The 22,301-nt window shown below is 34.7% G+C and overlaps 1 protein-coding gene across 5 annotated transcripts in view; it reads right to left on the bottom strand.

Moving 5' to 3' along the window:
- Positions 1–22,301, bottom strand: part of TTC21B (tetratricopeptide repeat domain 21B) — a 38,150-nt gene that overhangs the window by 11,387 nt on the left and 4,462 nt on the right. For all 5 annotated transcript variants that reach the window (XM_005234648.3, XM_027782698.2, XM_055811618.1 and 2 more), the window contains 17 exons: positions 21,392–21,514; positions 19,268–19,425; positions 18,792–18,876; positions 17,179–17,277; positions 16,396–16,588; positions 15,327–15,424; positions 14,644–14,844; positions 12,656–12,785; positions 12,042–12,199; positions 10,732–10,956; positions 9,685–9,923; positions 9,305–9,377; positions 8,183–8,293; positions 7,206–7,344; positions 5,580–5,686; positions 4,038–4,226; positions 847–957 (listed from right to left, as the gene is read on the bottom strand). In XM_005234648.3, coding sequence (XP_005234705.1) covers positions 847–957; positions 4,038–4,226; positions 5,580–5,686; positions 7,206–7,344; positions 8,183–8,293; positions 9,305–9,377; positions 9,685–9,923; positions 10,732–10,956; positions 12,042–12,199; positions 12,656–12,785; positions 14,644–14,844; positions 15,327–15,424; positions 16,396–16,588; positions 17,179–17,277; positions 18,792–18,876; positions 19,268–19,425; positions 21,392–21,514 — 2,439 coding nt within the window. The remainder of the gene's footprint in view (positions 1–846; positions 958–4,037; positions 4,227–5,579; positions 5,687–7,205; positions 7,345–8,182; positions 8,294–9,304; positions 9,378–9,684; positions 9,924–10,731; positions 10,957–12,041; positions 12,200–12,655; positions 12,786–14,643; positions 14,845–15,326; positions 15,425–16,395; positions 16,589–17,178; positions 17,278–18,791; positions 18,877–19,267; positions 19,426–21,391; positions 21,515–22,301) is intronic.

The raw sequence follows: 22,301 nt of genomic DNA, 5'->3' as shown, positions 1-22,301 counted from the left end.
TGGAGGTTTAAAATGTGTTTGGCTTTACTTGTATAGCTTTACTGCTAATTTATTTCCCATAAATGCAGATTAAGCACATAGAAAAACAAAGTTAGTTTAAAGTTAGGGGAAAAGAAAGATGATAGCCCACTTCAGCAGTAGAAGTAAACCAAATTATTTCATTTCAGTTTCTCTCCACTGAGAGGTAGCTAGTAAACAGTAAATTTACTAACAATATATTAAAAGTGCCATTACCCCTGTTCTTGCACCATAATAGGATAAATTCCAGATATTAGACTGCTGTGAGAAAATAGCTTATTCCAATCTTAAAATCATTTTGCTCCTAATGTGTTAAAGCAGAAGTTGTCAGTGTACTGAGCTGTCTTTTAAGCTAAGTAGTATACGAATCCTGTATGGAGAATCTGCACTGTGATTGGAAATGGTTAAGTAGGAATACGATGTAAGGATGTAAAACCACCATAAGTACATAGTTCTTTTCTTCTGGAGTTTTTTTTTTTAGATACTTGCTTTAATATTACTGTGCTGGAAAAATAACTTCTTCCCTGACCGTTAGTCAATTGTTAATAAAACATGCGTTAAGCCATGCTTTATCAGTATTACAACTACTACTTTCAAAGATACATTTTTGCATTGAGATAGAACAAAGGGTACAACAGCTAGAAATTTAATATTGAATCATTACCCAGCATAAACAGAAAAACATCTTGTTGCAATGGATTTTTCACATGTTTTTTTGAAATCATAAGCTGCAGGCCTTCTTAAAAGTAGTATTTTATGGATCCATCACACTGCAGAGACACAAACTTCAGAAAACTTCTGATACAGCATTAGTATAACACCACATACCATGGTTGCTGCTTCATTATCTTGGTCGTTCTTCAGTAGTAAGGAGCACTGATGTTGACAGGCATCAGTATCATCTTGTGCAAGATATAAACGTGCAAGTTCCAACATTGCCTGTATATTAAAATATTTAACTATATGTAATTCAAAGACCAAGAAAGCTAGCTCAGTTCTACAAGTATCAACCTGATATTTCAGAGCCTCAGGAAAAATTTACTTCCCTTCTAAAGAGAGCTTTCTCTGCTGTTTCCTGTGGACTCTTGGTCAAGTAATTTGATTCATTTCCATTCCCTCACCTTTAAAACAGAGAAAACTTTTCTTCTGGAGAGAGATATTCTGGAGGTACATTGAAAACAGAGCTGCTCAGATAGTTTTGCTCTGAAGATTACAGTATTTTGGTAAGAATAACTTGGAAAAAAAAAATGCAAGTAGTTTAAAATTCATTGACAGAAGCAAATACCTTATTAACATTCACCAATTAGCATTGGAATATAAGGAAATTCCAGCAGAAACTGTTTTCTTATTTGCATTTCCAAACCTACCACATTAAGACTGTGTGTGGATCCATTTCTGAAAAGCAATCGTGGAATAAATATTAACAAACTGAAATCTACATAAGCATGCATCCTTAAGGCTGAAGTCCCATCAGAGACTATTCTGAATAAAAGGCCACAGAAAAGTTTATGAACACAAGTTGCCACAGATTTAATCAAGTTCCCATTGAAGCAAATGGGAGTTAAACCAATCACAAAGTAAAATTAGCAGTAGAAAAAACAGTAAGCAATGACACTCCCACTTAGTTTTACATGGTGTTTTGATTTTGTTTTCAGAAAGGAGGTTTTTATAACTGTACTGCAATTCTCTCTCTGGTTACATTTGTGAAAGGCACTTCTAAATCAGAATAGTGTTTTGAACATCCTGTTCAGAATATGAAGGCTACTTGCATAATATTTAACAACTGTTTTCTTCCTACTTCCTGTTATTTACATATTCAAACATATACTATATAATTATGAAACAGAAAAGCAGGTGGGTAAGCTTTGAAATGATATGGAGATAGCATCCATGTAAAAATTTTAATTATGAAAGTTTTCTTCAAGCCACTGTTCTTATGTGCATCACATAGTGGAAGACCAAAAGGCAGCCTGTTAGTCAAGGAACCCTTCCTGCCCCGGGGCAAGTCAGAGAAGAATGCTGGTTAAACCGGACTTCTATACTAGATTCTACTGACTGGAAGTGGTCTCTGAATTTTCAACTCCACCCCAAAAAATGATACTGTAAAATGATGTGCTTAATGCAGTCTGTGATCCAGTTCAAGTCTGCATCTGCAAACTGCACTGCCTCTTACACGTCAGAGAAATGAGGTTGGGTATTACCTACCAGATTTGACTATGTAAAACGAAACAACAAAACATAAAACTCTTATGACATGGACTGCAATATCCTCACATTTAGCTGAATAATTCATTTAATGCAACATTTCAAAGCTGGTTTGGGTTACTTTAGCTAGAATACAGGGGACTTTGTTCTGATAAAACAAGGTACAAAGCTTCAGAGGAATTTCCAATACTTCCATATATAGTTTTAAGGAAAACAGATTCTGTGAAGAGATCAAAAAATATGCAGATGTTTAACAGCTCAAAGTTATATTTTGTAGTCTAAAATAATTAAATTCCAACCTTGTGGTAGCAATGTTTTTAAAAACAAAGGGAAGAAAACAAGTTGAAATCTACTGAAACTATAGAAATGAATGAGATGACTCATACTAGTTGTGGGTAACCAAAAGTATTTTGCTATTCAGTACTCTAAGCAGAGAAAAAGTTCTTAATCAGAAATTTAGTCTTAGATTTTCTAAGATGTTATTGTATTCTGTATTGTTAGTGAAATAGGATTAAAATAAGAGTCTCCAGTAAGTGCATCTAACAGTACAATTCAGTACAAATGTCAGCACACAGCATTATCCTGCAACAATGGGAAACTCAATAGGATGATTTTTAGCAGGAATTGAAGGGAAATGTCATGCTGGTATTTCAGTACTAGTGTGAAAGAAAAAAAACCAACCCCAAACGATAAAGGGTTTGACACTGAATTACTGGGATGGCATACCACAAAAGCCATAGCTCTACCAGAACTATGACAGGCAGTCTCCTGGGTATTAACAGTAGAATGGGGAAGTCACTCTCTTTAGAAGGTTTTAAGGATGTTTATTCCTCTCCCAAATTATTTTTCTCCTTCATCATTTTGACAAGATGCCTTGAGGAATACCTGTCTCAAAGATGCTGAAGTTGTAGCTTTAGGAAGGACCTAGACTCTTGAAACCTCAAAACACAAATTCAAGTATTAAAACCAGGCAATATGTGGATAATTTAGCAGCTGGTGAATCTAATAGCTGTGCAAGAAGCAGCAGCAAACTAAGAAGTCTTCACATACACCTAAACATACAACATACATGCTAGAAAATCATAGAAATCTGACAAAAGTTATACTTGTTTGTTTTTAATCTAAAAAACCCACTGAAGTTGACACAATTTTGGTGCTCATTATAAATTTCTTAGCCTTTCACTTCTCCCTCTCTTATCTCCAAAACCCAAGGCTGTGAAAGAGGAGGAGGAGGAGGAAGGGATAAAATAAGCTCAAATTTACCAGCATTTATCAACAGGCAGATTTTTGGGAAAGAGATAGTGTAGTGAAGAAAGCAGCAGTGCAAAAATCACAGCTCAAAACCAGCAAGATTTTGTGACTAAAATCAGAATTCTTCTAAGTCCAGTATAAAAGTCTAAAACTGCTGAAACAGACACAGAAGAGAAAGAAATTGTCTGAACTGACCAAAATCACTGGCACTTCATTCCAGAGGACAAGCAGCAAGGAAGACTGTTTCAATCTCTAGTACTACCATGCTGTAACTTACACACCCTCAAATGGTACATGAGGACAGGCTCACTATATGATCTAACAGTCATCTCTTGAGTGCATGCAGTCCCACTTGAATCAGGAGTTTGTGTAAGAGAGAAATCAGCAGTACATACAACTATTTTATCATTATAAGCAATGAAAAGGAGAGAGTTCAAGGTTCTCTGTATATCATAATGCAGAAATAATTGCAAATCTACACTGTGGATAATTGGAAAACTGTATTGCTAGATACGAAAATTGAATGGAAAAAACAATGCAAAATAGTCCAAGGGAGAACTGACCTTGTTATCGGTTTCACAGTGAACAAGAGCTTCTTTGTAAAATTTAATTGCTTTTTCATAGTTTCGCTGGGCTGTAGAATGTTTTGCAATCTCAGCACAAATTTCAGCCGCTAACTGTTTCTGTGCAGGAACTGCATCCAGCTGTTCTACTTGAGCCCGTTTAAGCACTCTGGCTTGTAATTCTCGAGCCTCGTGTGGGGGAAGGAGTGAACAGTCAAAAATTTTCAAAGAAATGAGTTATATATAATCTACTTTAATGTAATTAAAATTTAAAAGGTTCTATAAAGACACTATGTATTTTATAGATGAATCCCCTCAAATAATAAAGTCTCTGCTATAAAAAAAAATAAAAAAAAATAATCAATGATAGCAAACAAAACAGTCCCCCCCCAATATCTCTCCCCCAACCACCTGTCTCAAACTGTCTTGCTTCCACAAAATTCACATTAAAAACATGCTGAATAGCACTCTAGTGTTCCAACACTTTCAAGATGGAATCCCACGCTTTTTCTAAAATACTCCTCATGAGAATTGCATGCCAATCCAATACTGTATAATTCACACCTTGTAGAACATAACTTTGAGATGATCATACATACAGCATTTTGTGAAATATAAGGAACAGAACATTAAAGCAAAAAGCTGGGGAGGGATCCAGTTTACGCCCTGTGTGCTTGGACAAAAGGGTGGTGTGAACATATTTATTTAATACTCCATTTAAGGAATATTTAGGTCAAATACATCCATCTGACAAAAGATGCCACATTTTTATCGATCTAAATTTTTCCCATGTTTATTTATAACTAACTTCCTCCCCAATTCAAATGGTTATGTTCCAATTTATAACCATTAGCAGAGTTCTAATCACAAAAAATGCTGGTACAAGATATCACCGAACAAAGTGCATAATTTACATAATTTACTTTTCTTGTTGGTCAGAAGATGCTACCAAGGCTTACTGCTCCTGTAACAGAGTGGAAGTATAATGGAAGAATGTATTGACCTAACCTGTTGTCAACCTTTGTTTTAGAAGAAAGCATCTTCTAAAATCACTAGTGTCCAACTCTGCTCTTTCAAGCATCAGTCAGTGATAATACTCAAGTCCGGAATGTATAGATCTTATTCTTGTTATTTAAAATAAACAGCGATACAACAAAGCGACAGGTAGCCAAAGAACAATCTGGCACAGCTTTCAATGAGCGCTGTTCAATGCTGACCTAAAGATATGTAACCCAGCTGTCCCCATGGTTAATTTTGGTTTTGCCTGCTGTGCTAAAACTATGCTCCACACACAAATGAAGGCATAGTACAAATGCAGGCTTCCAGTAAAAGCCTGCACTCTTATCTAGAATTCAAGTAACACTGCTTACAAAAAGCTTAGACTTTCTAACCAGTTACGTTCTTTACATTTTGCACCAGCCACTGGTGCTTTATCCCCACCACGTATTCGTTTTCCTCATTCACAAGCATATTATGGTTAGCATCTGGGATAAACGTGAGGACATTGCAAGCTTTCATAGGGTTTTTTGTTTTCCCCTTTACCTGTTGTAATGAAACAACAGCTTCATCAATCTTCTCCATTTTGCTGTAAATTTTTGCCAGAAGCACCTGGTAACGTCCATCTTCCATCAGAGAAGACAATTCATTAACTGTAAGAATTACATTAAACAAACATTATTCTTGTAATAACTGATCCTGGTAAAGTTAAATTAAAGATGAAGCTCTCCACATACTCCAGGCAAGAACTTAAACTAAAAGTTTACAGCTCAGTCTTATGCATTTAGGATTGTGATTTGACTTGGTGTGTTGTTAGTGGACAGAGCAAACATTACAACCTACAAACAGAGTGAGATTTAAGCCCAGAGACATGAAAGATGCAAAAGGAATTTTTAAAAAAAGAAAACAAAGATGACGACTACCTAAACTATTTGCATTCTCAGAAACATGAGAAAACTTTTGATTTAAGTGGACAGGAAATAAAGCCACTCCTGACACTTCTTGCCTAAATCCTCCTCAAAGTCAATGAAAAATGTCCAAATGGATTCTGAGTGCTACTGTACACCCAAAAAGCATAGGATTATTTGATGAAATTTCTAGTCAGACCTCAAACTACCTTTCTTTTGCTAGAGTCAGGAACAGACATTAATATAGTTAACTAAGTATTTCAGTACCTACTCAAAAAGTAGCAAGCCACTTTTGAATAATGGTTAAAATATATATGCATAAAATGAAATTTGAAGAATACAAGTTCTCCCTGGCTTGTATCCATTTAAATCTATTGATAAAGTGGTATCTTAAGCACAGTTCCACATTAACACATACAAGCCACCAAAATCCATGTTTTCTAAAATCATGTTTTATCTTTATTAAATCTTAAAAAATTATATTGAGCTGTACTATTAGCAAACTGTCTTCAAAGTGCTGACATGGTTTTCTAAATCAGAGATTAGGCCACGCAGCCAACTGTGTGAGATCATTCCTTCCAGTACATTTCCTATATTTCGTTTTTCTTTAACAAGCAAAGGATATTTTAGCATTTCTAAAAAAAATATTAAATCATTCAGTAATTTTCCCAATTGTCCTGGTTTCACCTCCAGCCAGCAACTAAGTACCACGCAGCCACTTGCAAACTTCACCCAGTGAAAGCGAGCTATAACCTCTACTCTGCCACCAAAGGGATTGAGAGAAATGCATTAGCAATTGCAGCATACCACTTTGCTGCCTTTGACTCCAGCTGATACTGAAGTTCTAGCATGTCTGTCCAGCATGGCAGCTAAATGTGAAGACATTGCCGTCTAGGATACTGGGTAGCATTCATCACCTAAACCACCATTCCCTAACAGCAGGAATGACTCATCTAATCATGACAAATCCAGAATCAGAATCGTTTGGTAGCAGAGAAGAGAAAGGACCTTGTGTGGAGCTCTGCTGTTATATTTACTGACTTCATCTATCACAGATCTTCCAAGTTTAGAAGTCTTGGCAAAAGCACCTTTAAATGTAAGTGAAGTTTATATCAGAATGCCTTTCTCATTTATCACTTAATGGTTTCCTGTGTTTTAAAGTTCAATAAAAAGTTTATACGGAATTGGTTTATTCCTTAGAATCACACAGAAAACACAAACAACAGTAGAAATTGTGTAATTTGTAAATTAGTAGCATTCCTACCAGGCTCATGATCTAAAGCTTGCTGAAGTATTTTTTCTGCCCTTTCATACTGCTTCAGTTTCATTAAAAGCTCAGCCAAATCATACCAAAGGAAATTCTGTTGACCACTTTTCAATGTAGCCTCATAAAAACCAATTGCCTAAAAAAAAAGAAAGAAAAAAAACATCAAAAAACCTATTATTTAAAGACAAACCTTAAAGACAACAGCCTTGCTACTTAGGTATTTAATGACATGCTGCTTAGAATTTTCCCTGCTTTCTTAATTTCTCTTGTAACCAAAACATTCCTAATAAATACTGTATTAAAAAGATGTTATTTAGTTACAAGTTGAGGCTTCCAAAAATGTAATGGCAAATAAAAGATAAACAGAATAACTAGAACCCACATTCTCATAAACATGCATTTACATAGCCTAACCATGTGATCACTTTCTATCTTTAACAGGATCACTGCCAATCATATTTCATATACTGAGCTGCTTGTAATACTGACCTAAACAGAAGCAAGGGAAAATCCTAGCATTGCAAACACCTAACAGCATTTGGATGCACACTCCAGTAGTTTGAGGTTGCCCAAATAAAATCATTAGCTCCTGCAAGTTTCCCCCAAACATTTTCTTCTGGCTTTCCTACAACAAGAAGTTAAAAGCCTCTATTACCATTCCCCAGTGTTGAGGCTAGGAGATGTAACAAGACTGGGTCAATGGGACTTAATTAAACATTAATTAAACCCAAAACGACAAACTGCAAGTCACCAGAACAACAATTCACCAGGCTTGTATTCACCAATGTGTAACTATGCCTTTGGCCAGATACTTTGGAACGGAGTCTAAACTTACTTTCAGGATAAAAAGTCTGTTTAGCACTTTAGAGTGAAATGCTTCGGCTACCCACTTGAAAACAAAATCAGGCGAAGCCCACGTATTGACAATAACGAATACAACACTTGATTAGCCTAATAGAGTACTTATAGAATACCTGTGAATAGTTATGTGTTTTGATTAGGGCTTTTCCAATTTTACTTGCTACAGCTGGATCATTTGGATTTTTCTTCAAAGCCTGCTTGTAGACTTCTATGGCTTCATCAGGCTTCAACATAAAAAGACAGAAAAACAGAAGTCTAAGATTAAAAGTGTATGAAAAAACCAAAATCTGGTAACACCTCCAGGAATGACTGCCAAGTACTGCTGGTTGATGAGCTACACCACTTCTGAGAGAAGAATGGTCACTATGAAACAAAGTAGTATAAAGCCCATGGAAATTTACATTCCCATGCTAAAACAGAATGTGGAAAGAATTTGGCAAACAAATGAGTTTGAATTAATCAGATTCTTTTTCCACTGAAATTTCTCTACTATTTTCACTAGTTAAACTCAGGCAAGCTTATTAACTTTGTTGAATGATCATCCATTTCTCTCTAGCCATGTTACAGCACATCTAAAATTCCCTTTTGCGTTATAATTCCTCACTAAGGAAAAAAACTAGGCACAAACATTAACAAGGAAACAACCATTAATCGCCTACAGATCCCCAAACTAGTAATCTAAAGTATTAGTTGTGTGTCCTAACTCAATCTGTTCTTTCAAAACATGAATTTAAATGTGTATCCTTCAGATTCCTACGTTCACTTGACTACACTGTCTTCTACAAATATTTAAGATTTCCAGTGCCATCAAGAAAGCAAAGGATGTCAGAGATTTATAGAAATTTAATAATTTAAAAATGTTATATACAACTTTCAACATGAGAACTGTTACCTAAGCTTCAGAACTCCTCTAAACATCTCCAGCTTCCCAAATTTAATTTAGCATGCTCTTTAGATTTTTGTTAAGTCTCACGGCTTGGTGTTCTTTTAGATGAAATTCCCTTAACTTTCAGCCAGTCAGTTACTAGAAGAAATGCATTTTCAACAGCTTTTTCTTTCAACTTACAACAGTTACATTGTAGCCAGTAATGTTGGTTTTTTTACATCCTAAAGCAGTTTGTTTGCCAACTACCAATCAATAACAGCCAGCATGCTACATTGTTTCTACTTGCTAGAATCAACAAACATTCTACTTGCTAGAATCAACATTCCATTCCCCCCTAGCAAGCACTTACCTCTTGAATACTCATGTATGCATCACCAAGAAGAAGCAAAGTGTAAGCACTCGGCCGTTTTTCTACTAGGTCTCTGGAAACAGAAGACAGAACCTTACCCATATTGACATGTTAAATATTGAGCATCTAAAGAACAACAAACAGGGCACAATAAGTTTATCCTCTGAGGATTTTGGGTTTTATTTCTGAAAACAAACCAAAAAAATCTGAGATATTTCCAAAATAGGACTTCCAATTACCATCTTAAATGTTAATAACACTTACTCAAATTTGTTATGTCACTAAATACTTCTGACTTACTGTAATAGAAAGGGAAAACATGAGCTCACCATGCTACCATTAAACATCTAGGAAAATACATATACATCACAAACTTTTACCTATAGCAGCCAGCATACAACTTCTTATCTTTCCTGTACTGAAGATAAATATCTGCCATTTTTTCTTTAGCTTGTACAAAGTAAGGCTGTTCTGGTGTAATATTTCGGAGCATAGTCAGGGCTTGTTCAATATCTCCTTGAGCAATTGACAGATCTGCATTTGCAATCACAACTCTTAGCTCCTCAGGAGTTCCAGAAAATTCATTAATGGCATCTTGCAGTATTATAGCAGCTTCATGCTGCAAGTAATAAAACCAATAGAATTAATGTATTTCCTGTTGTTGAACAGCCAAAAATAAAGACATCATAAGGAAATTAATGTCTGGAGGCATTACACAAAAAAACCAAAACACCCACAAAACCCCCCAACCCACAGTATCCATTTGTTTTGCTAAAACATTGAAAATGTTCTCCCTCCTTCTTGATTCTGTTAATAACATTTATGCAATATGAACTACCAGAAAAAGTTTTAGTAAAGAAAATATTTGCATTACATATTTACAAGAAGATGCTCAAAATTCAACTGGACAATGCCTTTAGCACCTTTGTCTAACAGGTCCTGCTTTGAGCAGGATGATCTCCAGGGGTCACTTCCAAGTAAACAATTGTATGGTTTCTCTTATATTCTTATACATACACAGTGTCCTACTGTTTATTAAGAAACAGCTGATAGTAAGGATGCTGCTACACGAAGATAAGAATGCAATCCAAAAACATTTCCAACAGCATTCTGACAGCAAAACAAGAATCTACATACTAGCAAGTGAACATCAACAGTACCTCCTCAAAATGAAAAGGGGTTTTGTAGATTCAAAGTTGAACAGCTGCAAGTAGGTGTTGGTTTGTTTTGGGGTTTTTTTCTGAACCATTTAAGGTACAAGCTGTCAAGTCAGATATTAACATCTTCGAAATTTTACCAAGCAACTCCTCTTGGTAAAAAGAAGTGACAGTTTTCTATTCTGAACTGATGAGAATAGACACTTTGTCAAGGGGAAAAAGAAATTGTTACCAGGTATGTATTACATCTTAGCAAGTTTGCCATCTTACCGGTTCTCCATTCAAACGATGAGCTTCTACTAACTCTAGGAAGACAGACACACGATCACTTGCATCAATTTCAATTCTTTTTCCTTTAGTTTTTGAGGAAGACATAGATTTTCTCATTCCAGGCAAATTCTTTGCCATCTGTAAGGTCTTAATAGCTTCTGATAATTCTCCCATCTTCTTCTGGGTTTGGGCCTTAATTAAGTGATAAACAGGATGTTCTCTCACCTACAAAAAAAAAGGCGAGAGAAGGAGTTTCCAAATTTTACTTTATGCATAGCATTCAAACCATCCTGAAAGTAGATTTTTTGTATTTTTTTTTTTTTTAATATTGACCTTGGTTCCTTCTTTCCTCCAAATATATCTGATTTCATTATCAGTAATTTACTTATGAAAATAAAACGTTGATAAGAGAAATTAACTATGTACGAAGTTGCAAGCACCTCTGCGTCTCCTAACTAGGCAGTTAATCTTCAGCTTTCATGCATCACTTGGAGGACGGAACCAAGATGGGAGCATGCTTAGAAACTGGCAGGTTGTCACTTTTCAGCAAAGGTCTGTCAAGAGACTTGGCACAACTCCAGACCTAATGAGTGCTGTGTAGAGTGTTCCCAACTCAGTGTTAATACTACATAAAGTTCCACTTATGTCAACAAATCAAAAATCCCATACTGAAATATATTACCCCCAAGAAATAAAACCCTGTGAGGACCACTGCAAAACAGTGGAAGTTTTCTAATACAGCACATAATTTACCAAATTAGCTCTTGAAGGGACAGAAAAGATGGACAAAAATGTAACATTAATGAAATAGTGCACAGCATATTGCTACTCTCTTAACATTTAGCATGCTTAAAGCAGCATGAGTTGTCCAGAGGTAACTACAGACCCATTTTGATCCCCTCAAGCATCCCTGTGTATCTTCATTAACATTTATACATCTGTGCAGGAAGTCCAGAAACAATACTGGATCAAATCTTCCAAGTCCTTCTATGTTGGCTTTTAAATTGCAAGGTTAGTCTGGAAATACAAGTTCCGTTTATATAACATGTTTTTCATATTTATGTAAGGATATGAGAAAAAGCTATAATTTCTTTCTTTTGGTTTCAAAACAATTTCAATATGTTGTATTAACGTATTAATTTTGTCCTGATGGTCACTTCTTTGATAAATATTCAGTTACCATGTTCATACAATCATTTAAGCTTGTAGTGGAAGAGTCATAAGTAGTACAGTTTAAAAATTACTATATACGAAAACATATAGCTTCAGACTGACAGAATGAAATGGCTTCATTCTTTTGTCCAACTCACTTCAAAGTTGTAGCTCAGACAAAGTTCCAAGGATTGAGAACATAGTTTAGTATTGTTTTGAGCCAAATACACCTGGGCCATCAGTAAGTGTGCATCTGCATAAGAAGGATTCCTTTCAAGACAGTAATGTAGATTACTATGGGCTGCTTCAATATCCCCTAGGAAGTTAAAAAAGGTAAAGTGAAAAAGTAGTTGATGTGAAACACAGAGGTTAAATATAGAGTGTTTATTAATTATTCACCAATTTAATAATTCGGAATTTTTTAAATAAATGCAAGCATTTAGTGAATAAACTCATATACAAAGTATTATATGGCTATGAAATTAATTCAAAACCAGGTCAAAGTGAAGATATTTTCCTGTTCTATATGTCAATCAGTCAATAACTAACCTTTTTTGGAAGCAACAGATAAAAACCCCATACATTTATGTGCCTGTACAATTAAAATATGCTCATATAAATCACAAATATAGGTACTGCAAGTGTTCTTCACTTCGCTGTAATGCAGTGTTCTGCAGTGAAAGATAAATGTAATGATTTAAAAGTGTGAAACTAATTTTTTATATTAAAGAAGCTAGACAGGTGGATAGCTAATCATTCATGCAACTATTACCTGATAAGTATTTCACTTTTGCAATTAAAAAGACAGCTTGTTGAAGACCAGGCACAGTTTTTACCACAGTTTCAAGAACAGAAGCACAGTGCTTGAGAATTGGTGAAGACGACTGCCCAGGACTTGCAGGCTAAAGGTAAAACAAACACACCACCAAAACCAATAAACCGCAAAACAAACAAACAAACGCAACAACCTCAGTAGACAGGTTTTGGACTTAGATTTCATTTTAAGTCTAAGTTTCACTTTAAACTTAAATGAGCAATAGCAAAGCAGTGTTATTTTCTTCAGCCCAAAAAGCTAAAAGCTATCATTGTGAAGAAATACAAAAAAATGTTTTAAATTTATGGGGGCAACTTCTTGATACCAGAAGGAAAACAGGACAGCTTCATGGACTTCACAGATGATAAAACAGTTCAGACCTGACATACGCTGAAGAGTCAGTCCACAAACATTTGGTCACATATTCTGAATTACCACGCCAACCCATCCAACACAAATGGTAAAATGAACTAAATTTCAAGAGAGCTAAAGATGGAACAAATGAGCAAAAAGATGAGAAGGAAAGGGTCTGGTCCTGCCCCTCCCACCCTTACTTCATGCCACAGAACATATCCATACTGCTAAAACCAAACTCAAAATAGCAGCTGAGAAATAGCTACTTTCATGTAAACTGCTAGGACAATGTACCACATTTCAGTTGCTCGTTATCAGAAACACTGTTCATTTCCATTACTTTAGCTAGTTGCTGACTATTACATATAAAAAGGAAAAGGCAACCTAAAGATCCTTCTGTTCAAGGCTAACACTTCCACAGGACCCATGCCCTGGGGAAGCAGTGATCCTCTACTACCAAACTAGAAGCCTCCACCACCTGGCTAAACTCCTCACTTTTTAATACTACCAAATGCTTTTTTTGCATTAAAATGAGAATGAAACTTCAGGAAAAGCCTATCTTTTCTTCTACAAATATTTATGTGGACAATAGTTCAGGAAAAAAAAACAACCCACCAGTTTTCATCCCAAATAAAGAACCACCATTGGCATTAAGTACTTCTGGAATATCCTCCAGGGAAATCTTCAGCTAAGACACTACCTCATAGAATGACACTCCTTATTTATCTCCATCTGTGACACGAAAGTGTTATTGCTACTGGGACAGAACATAACAATGGATAACTACTTGTTTGCTGCTAGATTTTAAAATACATAAACATATACATATTGTACATAAACAAATACTTAAGGGAAAGGTCTATAATCAGACTAGAAATCTACTAAGGACAGGATACCAAAAGTCAGCTCCCAGCTATTTCAGAAGAATAATCTATTTAAAGAAGACACTATTTAAAGAAACTTTAAATGTGTTTCTCCTGCTTTAGAGATGTCAGGTCCCCATACAATTCAAGTTCTGCACGTCTCTGTTGCCAAAACTAGCACAAGCAAATCCAGTCACAGAATATAAGCAATCTAAGTGAGTGAGATTTTTGTTTGGAATGAGTAATAATAACATTAAAAAAAAGGAGTATTCCACTGATTTTTAACCAACACACAAAAAAGAAACTGAAACGAAGAAAGGTCATGTGTAGACTGAAAAGATACCCTGAGCTGACAAAAATATTTCAAGAATAGGATTGTCAGTGTGAACATCCTAGTTTCATATTGAGATAGCCCTAGTCACTGTATTGTTACAGTTTCCTGATCAAAAGAGAAACTAAAAATTTAAAAATACACACACAGTGCATTAAACAAATATCTCAGGTTTCTTCGGGTGACATTTCAACTTGCTCACTTCACAGAAGATATCTTTTCATAGTTATTTTGATTAAATAGTGGTACAATATCTTAAACCACACTTTTACTTCAAATAAATACATATTTTTTAAGAGGGGATATTTTCTAAATTTTTGCTTCATGATTAACTGATCTCAAAATGAAATGCAAGAGTAATTTCCATTTTCAGACAGACATGCTCTACAGCTGCTTACCTGTGCTGGGCAAAAATTAAGATATTCTCTAATGATTTCTAGCAAGAAATCAGGGTTTAGTTTTTCAAAATATTCTATACCAAGAGGAAAACCATGCAAAGATGAAAAGTGAGCATCCAGAACATCATTCAATAAGGCAATAACTTCTTCTTGTCTCTTCTGTTTTTTCATAGCTAGGACTGCACGCAAGAAAGGTAATTCCTACAGAGGAAAAAAAGAAAAACAGTAAAACATCCTCCATATTCCAGATACATTCATCTGTTACTTATATAATACCAAACAGTTATTAGTGTTAGCCATTTCTTCTTTATATTTAGGCATACTGTAACGCATTTAGTATGTTCACTGTAAATGACGTTGATGATCATTGTATCAATTATTTGTGCAAGAAGCACAAAATCCTGAAAATAATTAGTATTCCTTCCTTCTTAATGTTTCAAAAACTTATCTTCAGAGTTAAAGCACTGCAGAAAGGCAAAGATGTTTTTGCTCTGCAAGCAAACAGCCCTGTGTTAGGCAACATCTTAACTTAGACTGATAGGAAGAAAACCTGAAATTTAGATTTAATGGTATTCCATTAAGAATGCTCTGCTCAGGTGACTGAAATATAGAAGATGAAGTAGCTAGTAGACCACAATTCAGATTATGATCAAAGTATTTTAATGAAGGAAGATGTCTCCTACCCCAGACTTCCCAATGGACTGTTGAATTTCATTAAGAAACTCCAACTGATGTTCTGCATCTTCCAATTGCCCTTGTATTAGCTGACAACGGATAATTCCTGTAATATATTTAAACAATTTATTGCAGAAAACAAAGCAAAGATTGCTTTGTTTTCTAGAATTAATTTTTTCTCTCCTCAACCTCTTCATAAAGCGGTGATACGAGAAGAAAGAATAGACCAAGACATGGTAATGCAGATTTTATGTACTTAGAAATACCTAGGATAGATGATACACAACTGAGAGATTAATATACACAATACTATAAAGCAGTTTCATGGAAAGATCTCATCCCTTAAATTACAAAGTTTAAACCAGTAAATCTTCAACTGGTTCTAGTCTAAGTAGAAGCATCACAAAGTTTGGCTTCTAAGTTCAGAACAAATGGTGAAATAAAATTAAATACACACACACACAAACCACTCCTACCACCTAATTTTTTCTTACTGTTTAAGGCAATCGCACAGTTAAGGAGAAAAAAAACAAACACTGGAAAATCTGTGAAGCAAGTATGCCATATTTACACTCCATTGTCTTGACAGCAATTTGACTTCATAAAAATATATTTATTTTTTTACCAAAGAACATAACATGTCTGTCAAAACTATCACACATTTAGACTTGTTTCTCAATCTTATTTAGACACCTGTGTAGCCATGGACAGCTTGTTTTATCAGCTGCCACTGAATTTTTTATTTTTGTAGTGCTTAAGAGTTCTCTAGTTCTTAGATACCACAGAGGTGAAATAAAATCAAAAAAATAAAAAAATACAGCCACATCTCTCTCCTTATCATTACTTGGAGAGTTCTAATTTAAAAGAGAAGAGTTTCACTTTTCAAAAGACAGATCCAGTGTGGAGAAGCTGCTGCTACAAGGAAGACGGCGTAACATGAAGCAGGAAGTCCAGTCCAATACTTGTGTTCTTAACAGTTCCAGATTTTCCTAGTAGCAGTAGTAGGAAGACGTGATCAAAAAAGCATCGTCTGTGTCTTAAGACCAGTAAAATCCCAAAGAAAGCATAAAACCTTACCAGTTAGTGCAGAAACACTTGTTTCATCAAGCGTCATAGCAGTCTTGTACCATTTCAAAGCTTCTTTCACTTTCCCTTGTAAAATCATTTGGTAGCCAAGTTCAGTTGCAAATTCTGCATTGTCAGATGCCAAATCAGATGCTCTTTCAACTAAGGTTTGTGTATGTTGAAGGATGAGCTGGTTCCGGCCACACTAATGGCAAGAATAATCTTTAAAACTTAAGTTTCTCTTATTCACTTCAAAAAACACACTGAGCACTACTGTAGTAGCTGAGATAACATCTCATACAGGACTAATATAATCTATAGTAATTCTATACAAATTGTGACATTAAAGTGGGCTGGATTCAAACATAAATATACATACAATACCACACAATAAGGAATAGTTGATAGTAGCTTTAAATGCTTCCTTAGAACAATTCTGATAAGTACAAAGATTAAAGAAACCTTCAGTTTTAAGGCTGTTGGATTAACCTTGTCACTTTCCTACATAAAGAATATGGTTGGTGGACATTTGAGTGTATTGTCATTGGAAACCTGTTTCTCATTCAAAAGCAAGCAGTAAAAACATTTTTGGAATGAGATGGCTTAAGTATTGTAATTCATACTTAATGTAAAATTTTAAAACCGTAGCTACCAAAGGTTACACAAGGTAATCTATTTCAATTGTCTGCAATCTTCTACTTTTTAGTAGACATTTAACATCTGTCTACTAGAAAATAAAGCAAAACCCAGGATATATAGATAATTGTGTGCTCTTAAGAAAAAAAGCATACTCACTGTTCTACTGAAAGCTAAAGCCATTTTACAGAAGAGCTGTGAATTGCGTGGTTCTAATCTGTCCAATGCTTTAATTAGGTCTTCCAGTCTTGCTGAAGCCTTGGAGAAAAAGGAGTAACGTAAGTAACAGAAATAGCAGATTAGGAGAATTTAATAGTTTTCACTAAAAACTAGTCACACCTTTTACTGTGCAATAATATCCTGAAATTCAAACTCAGAAGTTTTCAGGGGTAGGAGTTAAGATTTATTCTGGCATTCCTAGAAAAATGCTTTGGAAATAGTGAAGTGACAAAGTAGATCACGTGCCCTCTATACGTGCTCTAGAAAAAATGAAAGACTTGAACTGAATCTGATATAATGGAAGACTCCCAATAAAGCAAGACAGTCTGAGGAATCAGACCTGTCAATCTTGTTTGCGCTTCAGTGCGATACAGACACACAGGCTCAAAACCAAAACAGTTCCAGATGCTGAGAATTTTAACATCACAGTTTCTCAAGCCATCTAAGGTATTTTAGGCATTTCTGGCATTACAATAATAAGGTACCTGTTTTTTTTTTTAATACAACTTTAGAAGTAGACACCTGAATCATGTTTTAATATCATCAGGTTTTTAAATTTTTTCTAGACATGGGTCTTACTCATATGTGACCCCAGAATTTTGTTTACACCCTACCATGTGCAGCAAATTCGTTTGTGGTAGGCTTTATTGAACTGGAGTCTGCAATTGTTATTGCTTCTCCATATTTCCTATGATTGTGCGTAAATAAGGCTTAAATTTGATTATATATAAACTAATGACTACAGAGTTCTTTGCAATAACTAAAAATGTGTTAAGCAACTTAAAATACCTTTGCTTTTATAACTTTAAAAACATCTACAAAGCACTCAGAACATTTCTTTTTCTGGTAAGTCTCCACTTAAATTATACCAGCATTTTTGCATAATGAGAAAAAGATATTTAAAAATATGTAATGATTCCATGACAATTTTGATAAAGTGTTTTAAAGTTTCCTGAAAAACAGCACAAGCACCATACGTACAAAAATACATGTATATATCTTTGAGGAGAAAAGGATCTTGGGAGTAAGTTAAATGGAATTCTTCAAGCTAAAAATCCCCCTAGTAATTATCAAAAAAGGATGAACAAAGCACAGGTTATGCAACCTAACATAGCAGACTGTTGTTGACTACGACCCCCTTCCAAAAATTTATCACCATGAGACCCTCAGTATTTCCCTTAGTTCAATTAATAAAATACTTAGAACTAATGGAAGGCTTACAAAAATTTATTAATTAATCAAAAGAGCATTTAAGCAGTAAAAGATTGCTTTGATGATTCAAATCTACATGATTCAATTAACTATCCAGAGGAGACATCCATTTGGCTTGACTCCTGTTCTCTGGAAAGATCGAGGTAAAAAATTATGTTTCCCTTGGCATCCAGAAAATACCCTAACAATAAGCTAGAGCAGCCGTTCGAGTCAGAATAGCTGCATCTACCTCTTCCTCCAGATAAGTAGTGTAGCACAAGACATAAAGAATAAAGCACATGTGGCACCTAGTCATTACAAAGACTGTGTTATGCTCAGCGGTGTGCTAATAAAAAACTTACCGCAGATATATTTCCTTCTCTGCATAGATAATGCAGGGCTTCCATTCGTATGGCTTCTAAATTGAGGGCATCTTTCTGCAATAGTCTGAAGCCATACAAAAGGTGAATGTAAAGAAAACAAAACAATATTTGCTCAATTACCTGTTTTATCCCAAAAAGGGAATAAAGTGACTGTGCAATACAAGTCAGAGCCGTAGCTCTCAATTGAAAGCACAGCTTTGTTACTTTATGCCTAACTCAGAAAAGATCCTCTTCCATCCAAAATGGATCCACATATAGATGTAGTATCCTCTCAGGATTGTAAGGCTGGGTTCTAACAAAACTTAATTGAGTTGAAATTTATTTTTTTAAAAACTGGTTTAACTAATTCTAATTAATTAAAAGTGAATAGAAACCTATCTGCTTTTGTTTCAAAGTGTTTTTACAGTGTAAACATGGCAAGAACACAATTAGTGGTGTGCTACTTCATACTCAACCTATTTGCCGTTTCAACTGCCTGCTCCCAGTCCTGCAAGGCTAGTTGTAGCTTCATTTTCTTTATGAAAGCAGGAATGAAGTTTGGAAAGTTTGCAATTATCTGGTTCACAGTTTCCAGAGCTCCTGAATAATTCTGTCGAACCTCAAAATATTGTGCCTAATGGAAGGAAGAGAAGTCACATCAAAAGCCTGTACACTCACATAGGCGAGAAGATTCTGTTCTTCCATACAGAAAACAGGAAAAAAGCTAGTGAGAAAAAATAAAAAAGTCTTTCTTTAAGCAATATTTTTACTTCAGCACTAACCACAACTAGAGATACTGCAACAATCAAATAGCAAGACATGTAAAACCTGGTGTGTGGTAAGCACTCTATAATAAACGTAATTGCAGCATTTACAAGTGACTAGACAATTACGAGCAAGAAAAATACAGAGATGTAGCTGAAGAGTAAAATTGTCTTACTAGGTTTCAAATAACTTAGCCTCAAGTACCTCATAATTTTAGGATATTGAGCAGAACCCACAGATAAAACATTTTTTCAAACCCTGAGGTACACACGATCTAAAACCTACACTCAGTACATCTCTGTTCCTAGAATTAAAACGTTTTTAATTGTAAAGCAATTTACAGGGTACTCCAAATACAAAACTATTTCAGAAGCATCAAGTATTACAGTTTTAATTTAATTCAAGCAGAAATCAATTTAGGGCTTAAATCCTCTATTTTGACTTGATGCTTAAAACTTATCATATTCCAGGTGACTCTGTGCATGCCATTTTACTTCGTATTTTTGAGACAGAAATGGTGCAAACTTAGTAGTTTCTGAGAGTTAATTTCTAAAGCCATCGCAAGGTAGCTTTCTAAAATCTAATTGCAGTAACTAAATTTCAGATAAACCAGTAATTGAACTCAATAGTCCACGCACAGCCAAGTACACATGCCTAACCAAATACTATTATGCACACTTTCCTGAAACTTAGTCTTCTTATTTTCATTGAAGAATTTTTTTTGCATTTAGCTTTAGAATACTAAACAAACATTATGTTAATCAGTAACAATGTCTATGATATAAACAAGTAGTATACTCTGAAACAGAAAAATGTGTAAAGAAAACAATTCATGCCACTCTCTTAATGAAATATAATCAAAATGAACACTTGAAATGGACTGATGATGATAAAAAACCCCAACTGTTAACAATTTTCATAGATGATCACACTACAGTTTTAACTACTACTTCTTTACAGAATTACTGTGTGCCCTGGTAAATGTGGACAGGTGTCCCATGCAAAAAGGATGAGATCACACATACTTTCACATTTTAAGGCAATTTTAAACATTATTTCTTTACATATGTAATACAATAATAAAACCAGTTTTTCTTGTGTATGTAGTAAAATCACAACCTCAATATGAAATAGACTGACTGTATTTAACCTATACCTTTCTTTTTTATGTTGGTGTCTAATGGACCCTGAAGTGTCATCTCGTAGCTAATTTTATTCCAAGAAAAAAAAAAAAACAACAGAGAGAGAGAAAAGAGCATCATTTTAACATACATAAAAGAAATAGAGATGTGTGGGAATAAGTAGTTATCAGCTCCAGTTCATAAAACTAAGAAAAAAAGCTGGAATTTGTATTTAGTGAAGCAATATCTCACTGCAGCAATGTTTTATAGTAGGGAAATGTGGTAATACAACAGGAGTGCCCCAGAAGTTCCTAATTATGTATATGGTAACAGCCACAGTTAACATTACTGCAACCCAGGCATGCGCCTTTGTCTCATTCTACAAATATGAACCTCAGCTACTTGTTACATTTAACTACAAACTATGTAAAATGGGCTGTCTACCACAGGAAACAGAAGTGTCAGTATATTTTTATTGTGCTGCAAATTAGTTTGTTTGCTAACTGTTCTATACTCCTTTAACAATTTAATAAACCACTTCAAACTTCATTTCTGCTACACCCTATTATTTTCCTCTGAATAAAAAGGGTATGACTGAGCTATATTTCTATTTGGAAAAGCTCACTTATAGATAACTCTTCTCAACATCTCTCTAATCGCTCTACAAGACTAATATGACATTTAGGAAGCATTAAAATAATAGAGTAAACTTACTTTACCAAGCAGAGCAAAAACATCATTGCCTTCCTGCAGTGCTTCATCAAAGTATTTCACAGCCTTTTTAATGTGAGTTTCTTTCCCACAGGTGAGATCAAGCCATGCTTTCAAAATCAACCCCTGTAAACAAAAAATAAATTGGAATTCTTTACTAACTAGTTGGTAAAAAAAGTATGCTAGATACATTCTTCTTTGAGTCCTATTTTATTTTAAGGTTATTTCTGCTCATTACTGTATTTCAAATATTTAAAATATATATTTGAAATTATAACCAGTCTACAGTATAACCTAAAATATTAGCAATTAATTCCAGCATTACATTAATCAAATAACATATTTACTTACAGGATTAAAAAATCCCAAACAATGGCACTGAACTTTAACATTCTCAACAGACAGAACAAAACCTTGCAAAAGTGATTGCATAAGACAAAAAATATATTCTGCAAACATTGCTGCAGATAATTTTCTTAAGACTTCGTTTATGTGAGACATTGAGAAGCATATGGGGTGTTGAAAATGGAAACTTGGGGTTTTTTTTCTACTGTCTGATTAAAAAGAAAAAGTCATGTGCAAAGGGCAAAGATCTGACATTTCTCAAATCCCCAAGCGTATTATTAAAAAAAAAAAAAAAAAAAAAAGTACCTGGAACTTCTAAAAGGTAAAAAAACGTCTTTTCATTGCAGGAATTTTTACTTGTAATTAATTAATTTAATTTATCTTACGTGTTCCATACATTTAATTATAGCTTAAGTAAAACAAGTCTGTTTTGAAGTGCTGGATCACTTCACTAAATGATAATTGCCATAAACCCAAAAATTTAGATTGTAAAATATCACTAGCTCTTTTGTAATACAATATTAAAGGAAAGGAGCCATGTATTTAAAACGCAAAGGTGAGTTGAAGA

The sequence above is a fragment of the Falco peregrinus genome, chromosome 8 (assembly GCF_023634155.1).
Source record: "Falco peregrinus isolate bFalPer1 chromosome 8, bFalPer1.pri, whole genome shotgun sequence".
Taxonomy (NCBI): Eukaryota; Metazoa; Chordata; class Aves; order Falconiformes; family Falconidae; genus Falco; species Falco peregrinus.
This window is presented reverse-complemented; position numbering and strand designations above follow the sequence as displayed.